The sequence below is a fragment of the Canis aureus genome, chromosome 33 (assembly GCF_053574225.1).
Source record: "Canis aureus isolate CA01 chromosome 33, VMU_Caureus_v.1.0, whole genome shotgun sequence".
Lineage (NCBI taxonomy): Eukaryota > Metazoa > Chordata > Mammalia > Carnivora > Canidae > Canis > Canis aureus.
In genome coordinates this window covers 7,176,998-7,195,832 of record NC_135643.1, presented here as the reverse complement: position 1 = coordinate 7,195,832, position 18,835 = coordinate 7,176,998, and the positions used below count along the sequence as shown (strand labels likewise).

The 18,835-nt window shown below is 35.9% G+C and overlaps 1 protein-coding gene across 7 annotated transcripts in view; it reads left to right on the top strand.

Moving 5' to 3' along the window:
* The window catches only part of LIN54 (lin-54 DREAM MuvB core complex component), a 71,411-nt gene that overhangs the window by 28,072 nt on the left and 24,504 nt on the right, over positions 1 to 18,835 (top strand). For all 7 annotated transcript variants that reach the window (XM_077882724.1, XM_077882726.1, XM_077882729.1 and 4 more), the window contains one exon: positions 18,612 to 18,828. In XM_077882724.1, coding sequence (XP_077738850.1) covers positions 18,612 to 18,828 — 217 coding nt within the window. The remainder of the gene's footprint in view (positions 1 to 18,611; positions 18,829 to 18,835) is intronic.

The window sequence follows — 18,835 nt, the reverse complement described above, 5'->3', positions numbered from 1 at the left end:
CTCTCTCTCTTACACACACACACACACACACACACACACACACACATACACACACACTTTCTTTATCATACTAGGTTGCCAGGCAAAAATTACGATGTCAGTTTTCCCTTCTTAAAGTTATCACTCAGTCTATCCCAGAGGCTTTCTTGGAGAGCCCCTGCTTTTGTTCTCTTACTGAGGTACACAGCCTTAGCATTCTGTTTATGAATTCACTTCCATTTCTGTTTTGTTTCATTTTTAATAGGCAGGAGGTGGATGATAGGGATGCTGTCTCTCAGTAAGTCTGCCATGGATGTTTTGTCTTCCTTTATAGAGTGTGGGGGTTTATCATTTATAGTCCTCAGCCTTGGAAAAAAATCACATTATTGTCTTAAACTGGAGAAGAAATAAAGAGAGAATAGCCGATTTGGGCAAAAATATATTGTTTAGTTCTTGGAGATGTCGGTCATCGAAGTACCCACTGATTATTGAAGGAAGATGTCCATTAGGAAGTTGAATATAGGGACGCCTGGGTGGCTCAGTAGTTGAGTGCCTGCCTTTGGGTCAGGGCATGATCCTGGGGTCCAGGATCGAGTTCCACATCGGAGTCCTTGCAGGGAGCTTGCTTCTCCCTCTGCCTGTGTCTCTTTCTGTGTCTCTCATGAATAAATAAATAAAATCTTAAAAAAAAAAAAAAAGGAAGTTGAATATAGGCAGTGACTAAAACTATGCATATAGATGAAATGAGCCAGGGAGCATGCTGTTGTGTGTAGAGAGGGATGAAAGCAGGAACCACAGAAATATTAAGAGTTGGTAGAAGAAAAGGAGTCAATGCTAACAGAGGTAGTAGGAGAAACTAAAAAATACTGAAAGGGGAAATGAAATGACTTCAAGAGTGATATTGGGCTACAAGTTCAAATGTCAGGATAGTCATTTAAGAAAAAACTGAAAAATAAGGATTTGCCCCATTGATCAAAAGTGGTCGAAAGAAAATCCTAAGTGTCCACTGTTTCCTACTTGCCAACATTCATAATCTGATCACCATCTGCCTTGAATAACCAGGACTTCTTTCTTTATTTATCCCTGTTTACAAGGGGTACCATCCAAAGGCCCAGACTCCTACATCCCCCTTTATCTCCCACATCTAGTCTCCTTAAGGCTATCAATATCTTCTATCCATGTTCCCACGTGTCCCCTACTCTTGAACTCCTTCCTCTGTGCTCTCCCTGGAGTTCATAATCAAAATAATACCCTAAATCCTCAGCCTTTTTACTGAATGTTCCTTTTATCTTCTTGTTCTAGCGGATACCCAACCCTCCCCTAGGATACTGCTTCCCCAGCAGACCTCTTAAATGATGGCCATTTTTTCTCCTTTAGCCCTTAGGCCACTGAGCCTACAGTGGAGGGAGCAGGACTACATGTCATCTTTGCTTCTCATTACACCCTGCAGACCATTGTCACTTTCTTCTCCATCTTTGAAACTAATGTTACCAGGTTTGTAGTGGGAAGTCAGGCATATCTGATGTTTTCTCAATTTACTTGATACTATAGTTGTCTGGTGGTGTACTTCTTCCATTATATTTATTTTCTAAAGTAATCCTCAGTTCCCTAAAGTATTTATTAGACATGTAAATAAGTACTAAACCAATGAAAATACAATTCTACGTGGTTTACCTTATTCTTGCTTTAGGTTTTAGCAATGCTGTTCTCTTCTACTTTCTAACATTTAATATGTCTTTTGTCCTGTAATCTTACTCTTTAAGTACTGTTTTTTTCTTGGCATATTTGGATTTATTTCAGAAATTCACTGTGATTTAACATTCACAATATTAATAGGAAAAAAGAATAATTTTACAAATTTATACATCCCAACACATGTAGGAAAATCCTGATGTTAGCCAGCCTCCATTTTGATTAAAAATACCTCAAACAATAAAAACAGAAGGATACTTTCATAATTTGAAAAGGGAGACAATACATCAAACTTCATGTTATGGTGCAGTGTTGCACAAGCATATCCACTTCCCACACTTGTTCATTTCTACTGCAGGTCTGTGTTAATGCAATATTGCAAGAAAAAGAAATAAATGGCATAGGGCTTCAAAAGAAAGTAACAAATTGTCACAAGTTACATATTATGTTATTATATACATGTAAAATTTAATAATCTATTGAACTAGAATTAATGTATAATGTATATATACATAAATTTAGCAAGATGGTTAGGTAGATGCATTGTCAATATAAAAATCAATATTCTAGACCATTTTTATTTAATATTAAATAATATAAATTAAAAATAAATTATTCGTATGATTGGATTTAAATCTTGCATCTTACTAGTTATTTTCTCTTTGTCTCATCATCCTTTTGGTTGGTTTGTTTTTTTTTTTACTGTTTTTCTGTCTCCTTTTAGGTGAATTGAATAGTTTTTGTGATTCTATTTTACCTCTACTATTGGCTTATTATAGTTTAAGCTTTTAAAATATTGGTTTCTCTAGAGTCTAATATGATTTGATTTATTGCAGTCTACCTTTATATTTATGTCACTTTATGTAGAGTGAAGATCTTACAGTTGAGTACTCCCAGTTCTTCAATCCTTTATGCTGTCATTGTTAAACATTTTACTTTTACATGTTATGAACTCCATGATACATTTTTTTGTTTTTGCTTTACACAAAATTACCTTTAAAAACAATTAAAAATAAGAAAACCAAGTCCTTTATTTTCATTTTAACTGTATCTTAACATACTTCCTTCCTTTGTATAGGCCCCAATCTTAGTTTGGTATCCGACTCCCCCCTGAAGAACTTTCTTTAGGAGGGGTGCCTGGCTCTGTCGGTTGAGCAGCCAACTCTTGATTTCAGCTTGGGTCATGATCTTGGGTCTTGAGATCAAGCCCCACATTGGGAGTCTGCTTGTCTCTCTCCCTTTGCTCCTCCCTCCCCTCCCTCCACTCACGTACATGCTTGCTCTCTCTCTCAAATAAATAAATAAAATTTTAAAAAACAACTTTCTTTAGTAAAGTTTAATTTTCTTAGGAAAATTAAAATTTCTTTTAAGGAAAATTCTGCTGACAAAAGATTGTCTCAGCTTTTATATTGCCTGAAAAAGTCTTATTTTGCATTAACTTTGAAATATATTTTCTTTTTTTTTTTAATTTTTTTTTAATTTATTTATGATAGTCACAGAGAGAGGGAGAGGGGCAGAGACACAGGCAGAGGGAGAAGCAGGCTCCATGCACTGGGAGCCCGACGTGGGATTCCATCCTGGGTCTCCAGGATCACGCCCTGGGCCAAAGGCAGGCGCCAAACTGCTGTGCCACCCAGGGATCCCTGAAATATATTTTCATTGGATAAAAAATTCTGGGTTGACACTTTTCCCCCAGTGCTTTAAAAATGCCACCCTGTTGACTTCTAGATTGCATAGTTTTGGCATTACTTCTTGTAATGCTCTAATTTCTGTTTTTTCTTCCTTTGTATATGTCATGTCTTTTTTTTCCTACCTGCTTTCAAGATTTCCTCTTTATATTTGGATTTCTGTGGTTTGACTGTTATGTATCCATATGTGTACTGTGTTATTGTTTTCTTTTTTTAGGTACATATTTATCTTGATTTTGAAACATCTCAGATGTATAATTTATTGTCTTATTTTTTGAAAACTTTTGGCTGTTATCTCTTCAAATATTTCTTCTGCCTTATCTTTTCTCTCTTCTCATTCTAGAACTCTAGTTTCAAAAACGTTAGACTGATAACAGTTCCACAGCTCTAGATATTCTTCTGTTTTTCCTGTCCCACTTTGTTTTCTTTATGTTTCAATTTGGGTAATTTCTATTGACATGTCTTTAAATGCATTGATTTCTTCCTCATTTCCATGGAGCTTACTAACTGGGCCCAATGAAGGACTTCTTCATCTCTGATAATTGTATTTTTTAAATTTCTAGCATTTCCATTTGACTCCTTCTTCCAGTTCCCATCTCTCTGCTGCAGTTCCCCACAGTTCATTGTATGTTGTCTTACTTTCCCACTAAGTCTGCTAATATATAAAATAACATAGTTATTTTAAAGTTCTTATCTGATGGTCAAAACATCTAGATCATATCTTAGACTCCCTCTCATTTTATTGCTGGAATGCCTCTTGGAGCATTTAAAAAGAAATTTGGATTTTTAAGCTTATGAATCTGGGGCAGGAGAAACCATATTCTATTAAAGGTAGGTGACTTAGAACAAAGACTGAAGCCAGGCTGTTGATTCATTTCAAATCTGATCAGAAAGATTTCAGGATAGGGAACTTTTAGATAAATGAAGCTCAAGAAACATAAAAGTTTTCAGACCTTGGGTTCTGGAAAATTGGATCAAAGAAACAAGAGGTTAGAACCTAATAACCCTTTCTTTCTCACTAATTTGGTTTAAGGGTAAATAAATATCCTAAAATGTAAGGCCCCATCATACTTTATGTAATGTTAACAGCTACCGTTTTTCCCCCTTAATGTCTTTATGTTGAATGTGAATGCATCTTCAAAATATCTTACTCTACTTTTGAGAGTTTATGCAAATATCCTGGGTATCATTGAATACACCTTACATAGACTTCTTGTCAGTTTTGCTCTTCAACCCCGGGGAGTGCTGTTCTTTTTTGGCTCTTATTTGGTAAAAAATCTGTCCTATTTGCCTTGCCTGTGGTAAATAATTGAACCATCACCTAGCCATTTAGGATGCCGACTGCCATGCGAGAAATTTCAGAGCATAAACTATGTATGTATGGGCAGATTAAGAAAAGGTTAAAAAAGAAAAGTTTCTTACTTCTCTGATTTCTATGACCAGTGTATAACTTCTTGAACTCTTCCTACTTTTGGGTCTTCTAGCTTAGAAGAATTCTCTGAAGTTTTTATAATTAAATTCTAGATTCAACATTTTACTATAGTTGCTTTGTCATTTATCTATCTGTCCCAATATCCATTAATCACCTTCTTTTTAAAATGCATTTCAAAGTAAGTTGTACATGTCCAGTATACTTCTTCCCAAATGTTTTATCAAACATACCACTAACTAGAATTGACTGTTCAGAGGTTTTTTATTTGAGGTGAAATTTATGTATGCGGAAATATGCAAATCTTAAAGGTATCATTAGATGAGTTCAGATGAAATGCATATATCTATGCAACCCAAATCTCTGTTAAGATAAAAACATTGTTGTCATTGATGGAAGTTAAACATTTTTTTCCTGATTGTTTTTGAATGTATCTAGATAAATAAGGCACCTATCATTTGACAGGTTTTGGTAAACAAAATTTTTTAAAAATACCAGTCTTGAGGGGCACCTGGGTGGCTCAGTCAGATAAGCATCTGTCTTTGGGTCAGGTCATGATCCCAGGGTCCTGGGATTGAGCCCCATGTTGGCTCCTTGCCAGTGGGGGGCCTGTTTCTTCCTCTCCTCCCTGCCTGTGCTCTCTCTCACTCTCTGTCTCAAGTAAAAATCTTTTAAAAAGACTTTTTTAAACCAAAATCTGTCAAATGATAGGTGCCTTGTTTATCTAGATACATTTGAAATATTTATAATAGGCCCGAAATTACAGTAAAATAATGTTCTCAGTCTCCCTGAAGGTTATCTCTATTCTAGCCAACTGGAAGGGAAAAGACATGGAAAAATGCATGTGAGAGGCTTTTTTATGACCCAGACCTTGAAATATGCATCCATTCACTTCACTAGCTAAAACTGGGTTGCGTGGTCTCACCTTAACAAGGGAGGCTAGGAAATATGATTGGCTGTATGTCTAGGAAGTAGAAGAGACTATGGATTTTAGTTAGCAGGAAGTAGCCTGTAGCATAATCATTCCATATATAACATAAGAGTGCTACATTAACGTAGGTAATTGACATTAGTCAGGAAACTGGGAACCTGAACAATAATGAGAGATACTCTTCCATTGTGTGTTTCTCAGTGGCTATCAGTATTTATTGAGGTCAGTGTGTTCCCTGTGCTGAGGCTATGGGAACTATAGAAGAGCTTACAGTGGCTGGGCGCACAAAATGGAATGCATATTAAACAATTTTGAATAATGAAATAGGTGCTTGGTTGTATGGTACAGACAAGATGGTTTGAAACTAAAGAGAGTTAACTCCTGGTATTCCTTCATTCACCATTTACACAGATATTTAATCAATGCCTACTATATGTTAGGGGCTCTGTTGTGAAACAAGGGAAAGCAAAAATAGAAGTGTGGGCCTAAAGTCTATGGAAGTTATGGGAGGCAGTGTGATAGAAATGAATCAAATAATTATACAAATATATAAAGTTGCAAAACCATGAAAAGACTTATGGTGGCACAAGATCCTATGCAAGAGATTCAACACAGGATGATTTAAGAAGGCATCCCTGAGCTAAGGTTTTGTATGGGTGTGAATTAGAGTGGATGTCAGCCACAAGAGTAGAGAACTAGAGCTGGAATAATGTATATGTGGAACAGTAAGACAACTACTCTGATCAGAATTAGTAATGTGTTGGAGCGAATGGAGAGCGTATAAAGATAGGTTGGATTATGGATAATTTTCAAAACAAGGCAAATTTAGACAATTTTGTGATTAAATGGAGACTCATGGAACGTTTTTGAGGCAACAAGAGCTATAATCAAAATATTAAAGTGAAGTTTGCAAAAAATTTAGCAGTCTCTAGTGGCAGGTAGAGGCTAGTCATAAAGATGATTGAGTTTGTTTTGTAGATATCCAGGCAGGAAGTGATATGAACAATGACAATATCAAAAAGTTGAGTTAGAACAATTTGGGGACAGAGATTCAGGATAGCCTTTGCTTTCGCTATGAAGCTCTTACATGTTTGAGTTGGAGGTGATCGTGGTTGTAATAAGTACAATTTGAAGTGAAGGGTGTCTGTTTTCCTGATAAACTTTGACATAGATTGTTGTAAGATTAATAATAGTTGGAGTTGAGATGATTACAGATTATAGGCTTCACTGATTCTGTTGCCTGAAGCTTAATTTTGTTTTTAGCTCCTCCTACCAGTACCCATTAACCAGGTTATAGGAGCAGGAGGAATAAATGAGAATTTTTTTTAAACAATTTTATTTATTCATGAGAGATACAGAGAGGCAGAGGGAGAAGCATGGTCCCTGCGGGGACCCCGATGCAGGACTCAATCTGGGGACCCCAGGATCACACCTTGAGGTGAAGACAGACGATGCTCAACCCCTGAGCCACGTAGGTGTCCCAATGAATGAGAATTTATTTTCTTTTCTGTTATACTGGTTTTGTTTTATGCTTTTATAATTATGTTGATTGAACACCTGTGGGGTCCTGTGGCCTTATTATTAAAAACTTACTATAGCAACTTAAAAATTTTTTTTTTTTTAAGAAACATTTGATTTTTTTTAAAGATTTTTTATTTATTTATTCATAGAGACACAGAGAGAGAATGAGAGGCAGAGACACAGGCAGAGGTAGAAGCAGGCTCCATGCAGAGAGCCCGACGTGGGACTCGATCCAGGGTCTCCAGGATCACGCCCTGGGCTGCAGGCGGCACTAAACCACTACACCACCGGGGCTGCCCGCAACTTAAAATTTTTTAAAGATTTATTTATTTATTTAGGGAGTGAGAGCGAGGCAGGGGAAGGGGCAGAAGGAGAGGGAAAGATAATCTTAGGCAGACTCCACAGTGAGTGTCGATCCCAGCACCTGGCTTGATCTCTCAGGATCCTGAGATCATGACCTGAACCAAAACCAGGAAGTCAGATGCTTAACTGCTGTGCTACCCAGGCACCCCTAAAATTAAATATTAAACGTCTAAAAATGTTAGTTAGAATAGTGTAATTAACCCCCATGTACATGTACCCTTTACCCAACTTTAAAATTATCAGCTTTACCTTCTTTCCATCTATAACCTCCTACCACCTTGTTTGTTTTTTTTTTAAGTAAATCATGCCATTTCAAAAAAAAAAAAAATCATGCCATTTCATGTGCAGATACTTCTTTATGTGTATAAAAGGAATTTTTTTTACTTACATTCCTTTAATGCCATTAAATACCTAGTTAATTTGTATTTCCCTAATCATCATATTTATTTTTACACTATGTGTGAATTTGAGATTCAGATTAAGTTTGTGAAAAGATCAATATTTCTTTTAGTTTTTTCATCTTCCCTTTTCTTCTCTTGCCCTTTAAAAAAAAATTGGGTTGTTTATATCCTATAGTTTTTCATAGGCTTGTTGCATTCCTTTGGTGCTGTTTAGTTTCAGGAATTGCTGGAATGGAACCCAGATGGCTCCTGTATCTTTAGACTTCACCATATGTTTTGTAAATACTTTCTCCCCCTGTGTGACTTATCTTTTATATTCTCAGCAGTATCTTTTATAGGGCAGAAATTTGTAATATTAATGAAGTTTGACTTACCAATTTTTTCTTTTCGTGGATCATGGTTTTGGTATTGAATCTAAAACCAAACGCGGGATCCCTGGGTGGCGCAGCGGTTTAGCGCCTGCCTTTGGCCCAGGGCGCGATCCGGGAGACCCTGGATCGAATCCCACCTCGGGCTCCCGGTGCATGGAGCCTGCTTCTCCCTCTGCCTGTGTCTCTGCCTCTCTCTCTCTCTCTCTATCATAAAAAAATAAAATAAATAAAATAAAATAAAAAATAAAACCAAACCCAAGGTAAACTAAATTTCCTCCTGTGTTATCTTCCAGGAGTTTTATTGTTTGTTTCATAATTTTAGAATTTTAGATCTGAGTCCATATGAAAGATTTCTGTGTCAAGAAACACTTTTTTGCATGTGGATGTCCTATTGTTCTAGCACCATTTGTTGAAAAAACTATCTCTGTTGAATTATTTTTGCTACTTTGTCAGAGATTAGTTGATCATATTTATGTGAGTCTGTTTCTGTGCTCTCCTGTTTAATCAGTCACTTTTAGCCTTTGCTAATCTCATTGATTAAAAGATCTCACATAGACTTTCTTTTTTAATTATTTATGTCTTTGTGTCTTCTGCACTCCTCTACTGTGCACTCTGATGCCCTACGTTTTCTTCTAAGAGTTTTTAGTATTAGATCTTACATTTAGATCATAGATCCCTTTTGAGTTAATTTTTGTATTTGATGTTGGGAAAAGATCCAATTTCATTCTTTTTTGTGTGGATATAGTTTTCCTGGCACCATTTGTCTTTTCCACATTGTATGGTCTTGGCACTCTGGTTAAAAATCATTTGACCATATATATTATGCAGGTTTCTTTGTGGACTCCATATATTCTGTTTCACTGATCTGTGTATCTGGCTTTATGCCAATATTGGTTTTTGTTTTTTGGGAGTTTTGTGGTTTTTTTATGTTAAATCTTTGACTTATTTGAAATTTATTACACAGAATGAGTTATAGGGATCCACCTTTTTTCTTTAGACCAAATAGCTAGTTCATATCATATATTGAATAGCTCATCATTCTCCATTGATTAGAAATGCCAACTTCCAACATGAACTGTTCTGTATATAGATTCTTTTTAATTCTCCAAGTAGTTTATTTCAAAATTATTTTTGTTGTAATACCAAATTTGATCATTTGAAACTTGCTTTACAACATATTGTCTAAGATTCATTTGTGTCACAATCTATAGCTGTAGTTAATTTTTATTGTTCTGTAATTTTATTTCCTTTTCCCTCCTTTTTGATATTGAAGTATGATTAATATACACTGTGATATTAGTTTAGGTGTACAGTATAATGATAGAACAATTCTATACATTATTCAGTTCTCATCATGGTTAAGTGTACTCTTAATCCTCTTTATTTCAACCATCCCCACACCCACCTCCCTCTGGCAACCACCAATTTGTTCTCTGTATTTCAGAGTGGTTTTTTTCTCTTTTTCCTTTGTCCATTTTTTTTGTTGTTGTTATATGGTTCTTTTATCTATTCTTTTGATCTTAAGTACTCTGCTCCTAGGCCAGTCCCATACTATTTTATTTATTCTATCTTGATAATGTTGTAATCTTTAGTAGGATTGGTTTCTGACCTTTTCTTTGACCTTTTCTTTGAATGCTTCCATGTATACTAATATTTAAATTACTCATCTTTGTCACTGTAATTCATGACTATAAATAAAACATAAGTTGGGTTAATATCTATAAAAAAGTAGCAAAAGAATGCCTTATAGTTATTTCATAATATTTCACCAGTCAATAAAACAGTGCTGAAAGTTCTGGTATTCATCTCAAGTTTTGACTCTGTCATTAGTGATATAATACATATAATATTTATCTCTTCATATTTTTTCATTTGTCTCTTAGCCTGGAAACATTTTAAAGCTTGCAAATTTGCTTCTTGGTAGGTTTATTTATTTTAATAACCTGAAGTTTGGTAATTCGGATAATGTAACCATAATTTTTCCATGATGATAAGCTCTATAAACATTCTGTCACAAATTTTTATTTTTATTTTATTTTATTTTATTTTATTTTATTTTATTTTAGTCACAAATTTTTAAAGACCATATTAATATGGGGGTGTCTGGGTGGCTCAGTTACTTGAAGGTCTGACTCTTGGTTTCATCTCAGGTCACAATCTCATGGGTCGTGGGATTGAGCCGTGCATCAGGTTCCATGCTCAGCAAGGAGTCTGCTTGAAGATTCTCTCCCTCTGCCCTTCCACTGACCCACGTTTGTGTGCGCTCTCTCTTTCTAAAATTAGTAAATATTTTTTTAAAAACCATTACTATGGAACCCTACAAATTTTTTATTTCAAACTATATTACAAACCCATAGTAAGCAAAACAGTGTATAGTATTGCCATAAATACAGATAGTAGCATAGAGAGCCCAGAAATAATTTACATAGTCATATACGTGGTCAATTAATTTATAACAAAGAAGCCAAAATATAGAATGGGGGAAAGATAGTTTCCTTAATAAATGGTATTAGGAAACTGAATAGCCTAATGTAAAAGAATGAAATTGTACTATTATCTTAACATCATACACAAAAATAAACTCAAAATAGATTAAAACCTTGAACATAAGGCTTGAAATGATATAACCTAGAAGAAAATAGGGGTCTTTGACATCAGTCTTAGCAATGAATTTTTGAATTCGACACCAAAAGAAACACAACTAAAGCAAAAAATAAGTGGGATTACATCAGACTAAAAAGGACAGCAAAGAAAACCATCAACAAAATGGAAAAGTGACCTATGGAATGGGAGAAAGTATTTGCAAATAACATATGTGATAAAGGGTAATATTGAGGGCATCCTGGGTGGCTCTGGTTTAGTGCCACCTTCAGCCCAGGGTGTGGTCCTGGAGACCCTGGATCGAGTCCCACATTGGGCTCCCTGCATGGAGCCTGCTTCTCCCTCTGCCTGTGTCTGTGCCTCTCTCTTTCTCTCTGTGTCTCATGAATAAATAAATAAAATCTCTAAAAAAGGGGGGGAGGGTAATATTGAAAATCTATAAATAACTCATACAAATCCACTGAGAAAAACCAAACAATCCAATTTAAAAAATGAGCAGAGGAACTGGATTAGATGTCTTTCCAAAGAAAACATACAAATGGCCAACAGGCATGTGAAAAGGTGCTCAGCATCACTAATCACTTGGGAAATGCAAATTAAAACCACAGTGAGATGTCCTCTCATGTGTGTCAGAATGGCTGTTAGCAAAGAAAAGAAACAAGTTTGGCGAGGATATCAAGGGAATGCTGGTGCACTGTTGGTGATAATGTAAATTGGTGTAGCCACTATGGAAAACAGTATGAAGTTTCCCCCAAAATTAAAAATAGAACTCCATCATATAATCCAACAATTCCATTTCTGGGTATTTTTCTGAAGGAAGTAAGATTACCATCTTGAAAAGATGTCTGCACTCTAATGTTTTTTTGCAGCATTATTTACAATAACCAAGACATGAAGACAACCTAAGTGTCCATTGATAGATGAATGGATTAAGAAGATGTGCGAGATACACAGACACACACACCACACACACACAGAGCTCTATCTATCATCTATCTATCTATCTATCTATCTATCTAATCTATCTATCTATCTAGTGGAATAGTATTTGGCCGTTTAATTTAGTTTAATTTGGCCATTAAAAAAAAAAGAATAAAATCCTGCCATTTGCCACAACATAGAAGGACTTTGAGGGCATTATGCTAAATGAAGTAAGTCAGACACAGAGAGACAGATACTGTGTGATCTCACTTATATGTAGAATCTTGAAAAATGAACTCATAGATACAGAGAACAGATTAGTGTTTGCTGTGGGGGGCGGGTGGTGGTGGTGGTGGGTGAAATGGGTGAAGGTGATCAAATGTACAAAGTTCCAGTTATAAATAAGTTCTGGGAATGTAATGTAAGCATGATGACTTTAGTTAGCAATAATAATGTAGTGTATATTTGAAAGTTGCTGAGAGTAGATTTCAAAAGTTCTCATCACAAGAAATATCTCATTATGTCCTGTGATGGACTTAACTTATTATGGGAATCAGTTTGCAATATGTAACATATATGAAATCATTATTCTGTATACCTAAAACTTAATGAAATGTTAAATGTCAATTACATTTCAATAAAGAAAAACATAAGCTGTACCCTCTTAGAAAATTATGCCAAAATTAGCTGCCATTTACCTAGATTCTTTTTTTTTTTTTTTTCTTTTTAAGATTTTATTTCTTTATTCATGAGAGACACAGAGAGATGCAGAGACATAGGCAGAGGGAGAAGCAGGCTCCCCGCGGGGAGTCTGATGAGGGACTTGATCCCAGGACTTCAGGATTACAACCAGAGCTGAAGGCAGGCTCAACTGATGAGCCACCCAGGTGCCCCCCATTTACCTAGATTCAAAATGAGTTTTAAGTCATGTTCTATGTAGAAATACATATGAATTGCTACTTTAAGAGATTTCACGAATATTTATGGTACAGGTTGCTTAGGATTGATTATGTCTGCTCTACCATTCTTTATTACAATTTCTTGTGAAAAACTGTTTCCTATAGGTTGTCTTCATATAATATTGTCTGCCTTTCTCTTGGCACCAATATATTTTTTGTAATAAAGAAAAATTTCCTCCCCATATGTTACTGTTAAGTAAGTTTGAGAAACACTATATACCATACCCATCTAGGAAATTTATAGTGGTCATTAGTGTAGTAAGGGCTCTTAGAAGGCTTTTGTTTAACTTTACCTTAGGGTTTCATAAATTAATATGACAAAGTAGGCTGTTTCATGTAATATTTAATCCTGAAGAGCTAATATTTAATGAAACAAACACACTTTGGTAAACACTACCCAATTAGCTTTAAGGAAAATATTGTTCTGATTTTGCAGTAGATTAAACAAAGGCCATCTTAATATCTTTTTGAAACAGCACAATTTGTGCAGGTGTCTCAAAGCACCATACAGATTTCAGTTAGTGGTAATGTTCTCCCTTATATAGTGGAGAAACAGATATAAAAAAGCATTAGATTACTTGCCAAAATACACACAATTGAGACTAACTGGAACCAGAGCCCATATGTCCAAACAATGATTTCTAAGCAGTATTTACAAACAGAACCAAATATGGAACCCTATAAACTCATTGTTTTTGGATATTGGTTGAGCCTTTTCTCTCCCTCTCTCCTCCACTCCCTCCCCCCTACCTCCCACTCTCCCCTTCACAGAATAGAATAAGAATATTCATTTGCAGAATTAGAAAAGTATTTTCTTTCTTTCCTTTTAGGTAAACTTTAGTTAAGCAAGGACTTTTGTCATTTGCTAATTGTAACACATGATGTTAATCTGTAAATAGAAGTAGCTTAGGAAATAGTACAAATACAATCTTTCAAGTCCATGAATTTGAAGGAAACCCTTAACATGATAAATGTTGCTATTTTGAATTTAAATTAAGATAGTTGCTTTTGGTGATGCCTGGGTAGCTCAGTGGTTCAGTGTCTGCCCTCAGCTTAGGTAGTAATCCTGGGGTCCTAGGATCAAGTCCCTCATCAGGCTCCCTATAGGGAGCCTGCTTCTCCCTCTGCCTGTGTCTCTGCCTCTCTCTGTGTGTCTCATGAATAAATAAATAAAATCTTAAAAAGAAAAAAAGTTGCTTTAACCCAGGTGTTAAGGATGTTTTTTCTTTTTTTTTTTTTTTTAATTTTTATTTATTTATGATAGTCACACAGAGAGAGAGAGAGAGAGAGAGAGAGGCAGAGACATAGGCAGAGGGAGAAGCAGGCTCCATGCACCGGCAGCCCGACGTGGGATTCGATCCCGGGTCTCCAGGATCGTGCCCTGGGCCAAAGGCAGGCGCTAAACCGCTGCGCCACCCAGGGATCCTAACCCAGGTGTTAAGGATGTTAATCAGAAAATAGAGATACCTGAATTTTTTTAATTAAAAAGATATTTTATTATTATTTTTTATTTTTGAGAGAGCATTCATGCACAGGGCAGGGCAGGGTGAGGAGGGGTTGCTTGAGGGAGAGGGAGAGAGAGAATCCCAAGCAGGCTCCACAGCCAGCATGGAGCCCCATGGGATCTCACAACGCTGAGATCATGATGTGAGCTGAAATCAAAAGTCAGATGTTTACCTGACTGAACTACCCAGGCTTCCCAAGAGATACCTGAAGATTTTTATTGAATGAATATTAACTTTTTCTGGTAATGTGGTATATTCAAAGAGGCATTCACAGGTGGTTTATCAGACCACTGTACTTCAAGGAAGGGAACCAACCTGTGAATTCTCAAGGAAATTAAGTATATTCCAATGCCTCTGTCTTTTGCAAAAATAGTAACTGTATAGTATTTCAGGTGTTGGGAAAATGCAGGTTAGTTAGTGGTTGTCAAGAGTTAGGGTTGGTAGGGAGGGTATAACTATAAAGGGTGGTGCTAGAGAGCTTCTTTGTGGTGATGGAACAATTTTGTATCTTGATAATTGTATGAAAACTTGTATAAAAACTGGGGAGATCTGAATAAGTTCTGTTTTGTAGTTTAGTTAATAGTATTGTGCCAATTTCCTGTTTTGATAGTGTTCTGTGGTTATGTAAGATTTTACTCTATTGGGGAAAGTGTACATAGGAACTCTGTTTTGTAACTTTGAGTCTAAAATTGTTTTAAAAACATTTAAAAATATGTTTATACTTATATTCAGCATACTGATGAAAAAAATACTTTCAGTGTTTCTTAGGGACAAATGCGCAACTTTAGTTAACAGAGTTCTTGAGGACTGGATACTATTTACTTTTATTTAGTCATTTAATAACTATTCATTAAGCATGGACAGCTGAAGGGGTTATGATGTCCTAGTTAAAAGAATGGAGTTTAGAGTTGGGACTGGTTCAAATCCTGGCTCTGCTACTTTTTAGCTTTGTGACCTTAACTAAGAAACTAGTTTCTCCCATCTGTAATGGGCATAATGATGACACAAACAGCAACAGACATTGAGCATTGTAATATATGACATTATTATTTGTACTTCATTTAATCTAACTCATTTAATTCTTGTAACAATCCTGTAAGAAAGGTATTCTTTTCACATTTTCAGATGAGAAAACTTAGGCACAGAGTTTAGTTGCTTGCACAGTCACGCAACTAGGAATGTTGTAGCTTAGGTTAAAACCCTGGCTATTGCTATTTTCTGTTTTTGGCTATACAGAATGAGCTTGTTGCAGACCAGACACCAGAAGCCATATTCATGAAGTGAAGAGAAGCCTAGAGAAGTCAGCCCCATGTTCACTGTTGCATCTTCTCCTTAGGGCATTTCTTGATTTGTAATTGTGGCTGAGAGACTGAGGTGAGGAGCAGAAAGTGGCTATAGAAAGGCTAAGTTGGGATCCCTGGGTGGCGCAGCGGTTTGGCGCCTGCCTTTGGCCCAGGGTGCGATCCTGGAGACCCGGGATCGAATCCCACGTCGGGCTCCCGGTGCATGGAGCCTGCTTCTCCCTCTGCCTATGTCTCTGCCTCTCTCTCTCTCTCTCTCTCTGTGACTATCATAAATAAATAAAAATTAAAAAAAAAAAGTCTTAAGTTGCTGAGTGGAGCTGTCTTACAGATCTCATGAAAAAAAAAAAATTAGATTCAGGCCCGACAAGGAGGAGGAAGCCAGTTCTTAATTGGTGTCACTATATGGGGTGAGAGTAAAGCAGAAGTAGACAAGGCTTCTGGAATACTGAGGCTCTGCTTCAAGCCAGCTCCAGTTTGATTGGTTTAGGATAATCTGTCTCTACTTTTAACTGTCTGCCAGAAGCCAAAGTGAATTACCTCTGGAGAAATATGACATCATTCAGAGCCTCAAATTATGCTTAAGTTTTTATAAACAATGTCTGGTGTTGAGTCAGAAATCATCAGGCACACCAGGCAACCAGACCTAATTATTCAAAACAAAGAAATATAGGTAATGGAGTTATCAGACTTAGACTTAAAATAACTAAGATTAATATATTCAGAAATTTATTTAACAAGATGAAGAATTTCAGCAGAGTTCGAAACTTTGAAGAAGGAATCCGATGAACTGGAAGCTAGTGTAACATTGTGTATCAAGTATGCCTCAGTTGAAAAAAAAAAGAATCAGATGACTGTTTTCAAACTGGAAACTTAAAAGACTAGACATTTTTGGGGAAACAAAATGAAGAGAATTCTTCATTAGCAGTTCCACACGTAAGGAAATCCTCAACTGAGTTCTTTAGGCAGAAGGAAAATGATCCTAAAAATCATGCTTTGAAGCAGGAAGATACAGGAAGGACAGAAAGGGCAAATTTTCAATAATATGTAAATGAATGTTTTGAGGACATTAGCATTATGTATAGAATTAGAATACTTAACAGTAGCACAAAGATGGGGCAATAGTAAAAGGTGTTAGTGTTTTATGGTTCTTTCATTTCCTGGGTGATATGTAAAGTACTAATTTAATTCCTATATTGTACATTGTAATCTCTAGAGTGACCAGTAAAAGATTAGTAACATAATGTATAAATAAAAAGCTAATATGGGGAGGGATAGTGAAATAAATATTTAACCCAAAAGAAAGAATAAGAAAAAAGGAACAGAACAGGGTAAGTGGTTCAAATAGGAAACAGTACAATGGTGGATTTAAATCCAGATCTTTAAGTAACTATGTTAGATGTAAGCAGACATATACTGATTTAAAAATACAGTCAAGTCTGATTTTTGTTTTAAAGACCCAATTATATATATCTTGTAAGAGCTGTAGCTTGAAGCTTAGGATGCAGAAAAATTGAAAGAGTCGGAAAAAAAGATAGGCTCTGCAAACTTAAACCAGCTCCTGTACTAGTGCCATGCTCTACCTAACTCATAATGTGGCTGCTAGATTTAAATCAGATAATCTTATTTAGAGTTTTAAAAGCACTGTTCTTCGTACATATTAAGGACCCAATAAATTTACTGTGCTTGAGGCACCTTGTTTTAAGATAGTATTTTTTTCCATTTTGAGCTGATATAGGAAGGGCTAGGTCTCTTACATCACTGTATATATTTGTCTCATGCTTGCTTTATTTTTCAGTAGCTAACATATGTACACATTTTATCCTTTTCTTCTATATTCATTTAATCCACTGACTGTTTGGCTGTTGTCTCTTCCCTTTGTTATAAATCTGCTTTGTGGTGCCTCTGCCCGGTGATAACACATGAATCGTTTTATGCTGCAGTAATCTCCTTTGACTATTGCCTGTAGAATTTCCACACTAAAAGACATTCTTCTCTTTTTTTTCCTGAGCTTTTATGAAAATGTTCAAATTCTTAACTATTCTTTCATAAATTATATACGTAATATGGATTTCCTCCATCACGTCAATTGTCTTTTAGCATGAGGGCTCTTTGGAAGATAGGTGGGGATCTAATTCTTCATAAAATAATACTGTAGAACTGATTGAGAATCTGGTCTGGATCTTTGCTTTGTAGAAGAGTCTGTTGTATATTGGTTAAATGTCAACTGAAGACATCTTAGAAGACTTCTGTTCTGCCCCTGATGTTTCATTTAGCTTTTTGGGAAGTCCCATTGCTGTTTATCAGAACAAGGGAAGAGATTAAAAATCATTAAAATGATTATATCGACTCAAGTTTGAATCTCTCAAAATCAGTTTCCCTAGACAACCAAAACTGGGGTAATTTTGGACCAAGTTTGGCCCTTTACCCATATGTTATTGGGTACATTTGTATCTGTGGAAACAATTGAATTGACTAGACTTAATGAGGGTATAAGATGGCTTTTCTTTGGGTTTTTTTCTTTTTTAGAACGTGTAGAAATGAAATTTGTCCTAGTTAATTTGGTGCGTAGCAATAAGGACAAGTGTCTGCATCTTCTCTATGTTGAATATGAGGCTTAATTCTGGGAGTTTTAAAATAATTCTTTTCTCATAAATATTAACAAAATTGAGTAAGTTCTTATAATTTAAGTAATAATTTCTTCATAGCAAGTCATCTGACCTGGATTCTCAAGGAAGTAACTACTAGAGATGGAAGGTAGAAATTAATTTTGGTTTCACCTCTGTATTCATTACTATTCTTTTCATTTCTCTTTGAACAGGTTGTTCCTTGCAACAGCTTTTGATGAAATACAGGAACATACATTTTTACTTGAGCAATTGTTATAAGTTAAAAGGGTAGGAAAGTTAAATCCCAGATTAATGATAGCCATGTTGTATTGTTTAATAGGCAGTGAAATCAGCTGTGCAGACCATCACTGTTGGAGGCGTGAGCACGTCACAGTTTAAGACAATTATTCCTCTGGCAACTGCTCCCAATGTCCAGCAGATTCAAGTGCCTGGAAGCAAGTTTCATTATGTCCGACTTGTCACTGCCACAACAGCCAGTAGCTCAACCCAGCCAGTTAGTCAGAATCCCAGTACAAACACTCAACCTCTCCAGCAAGGTTAGTA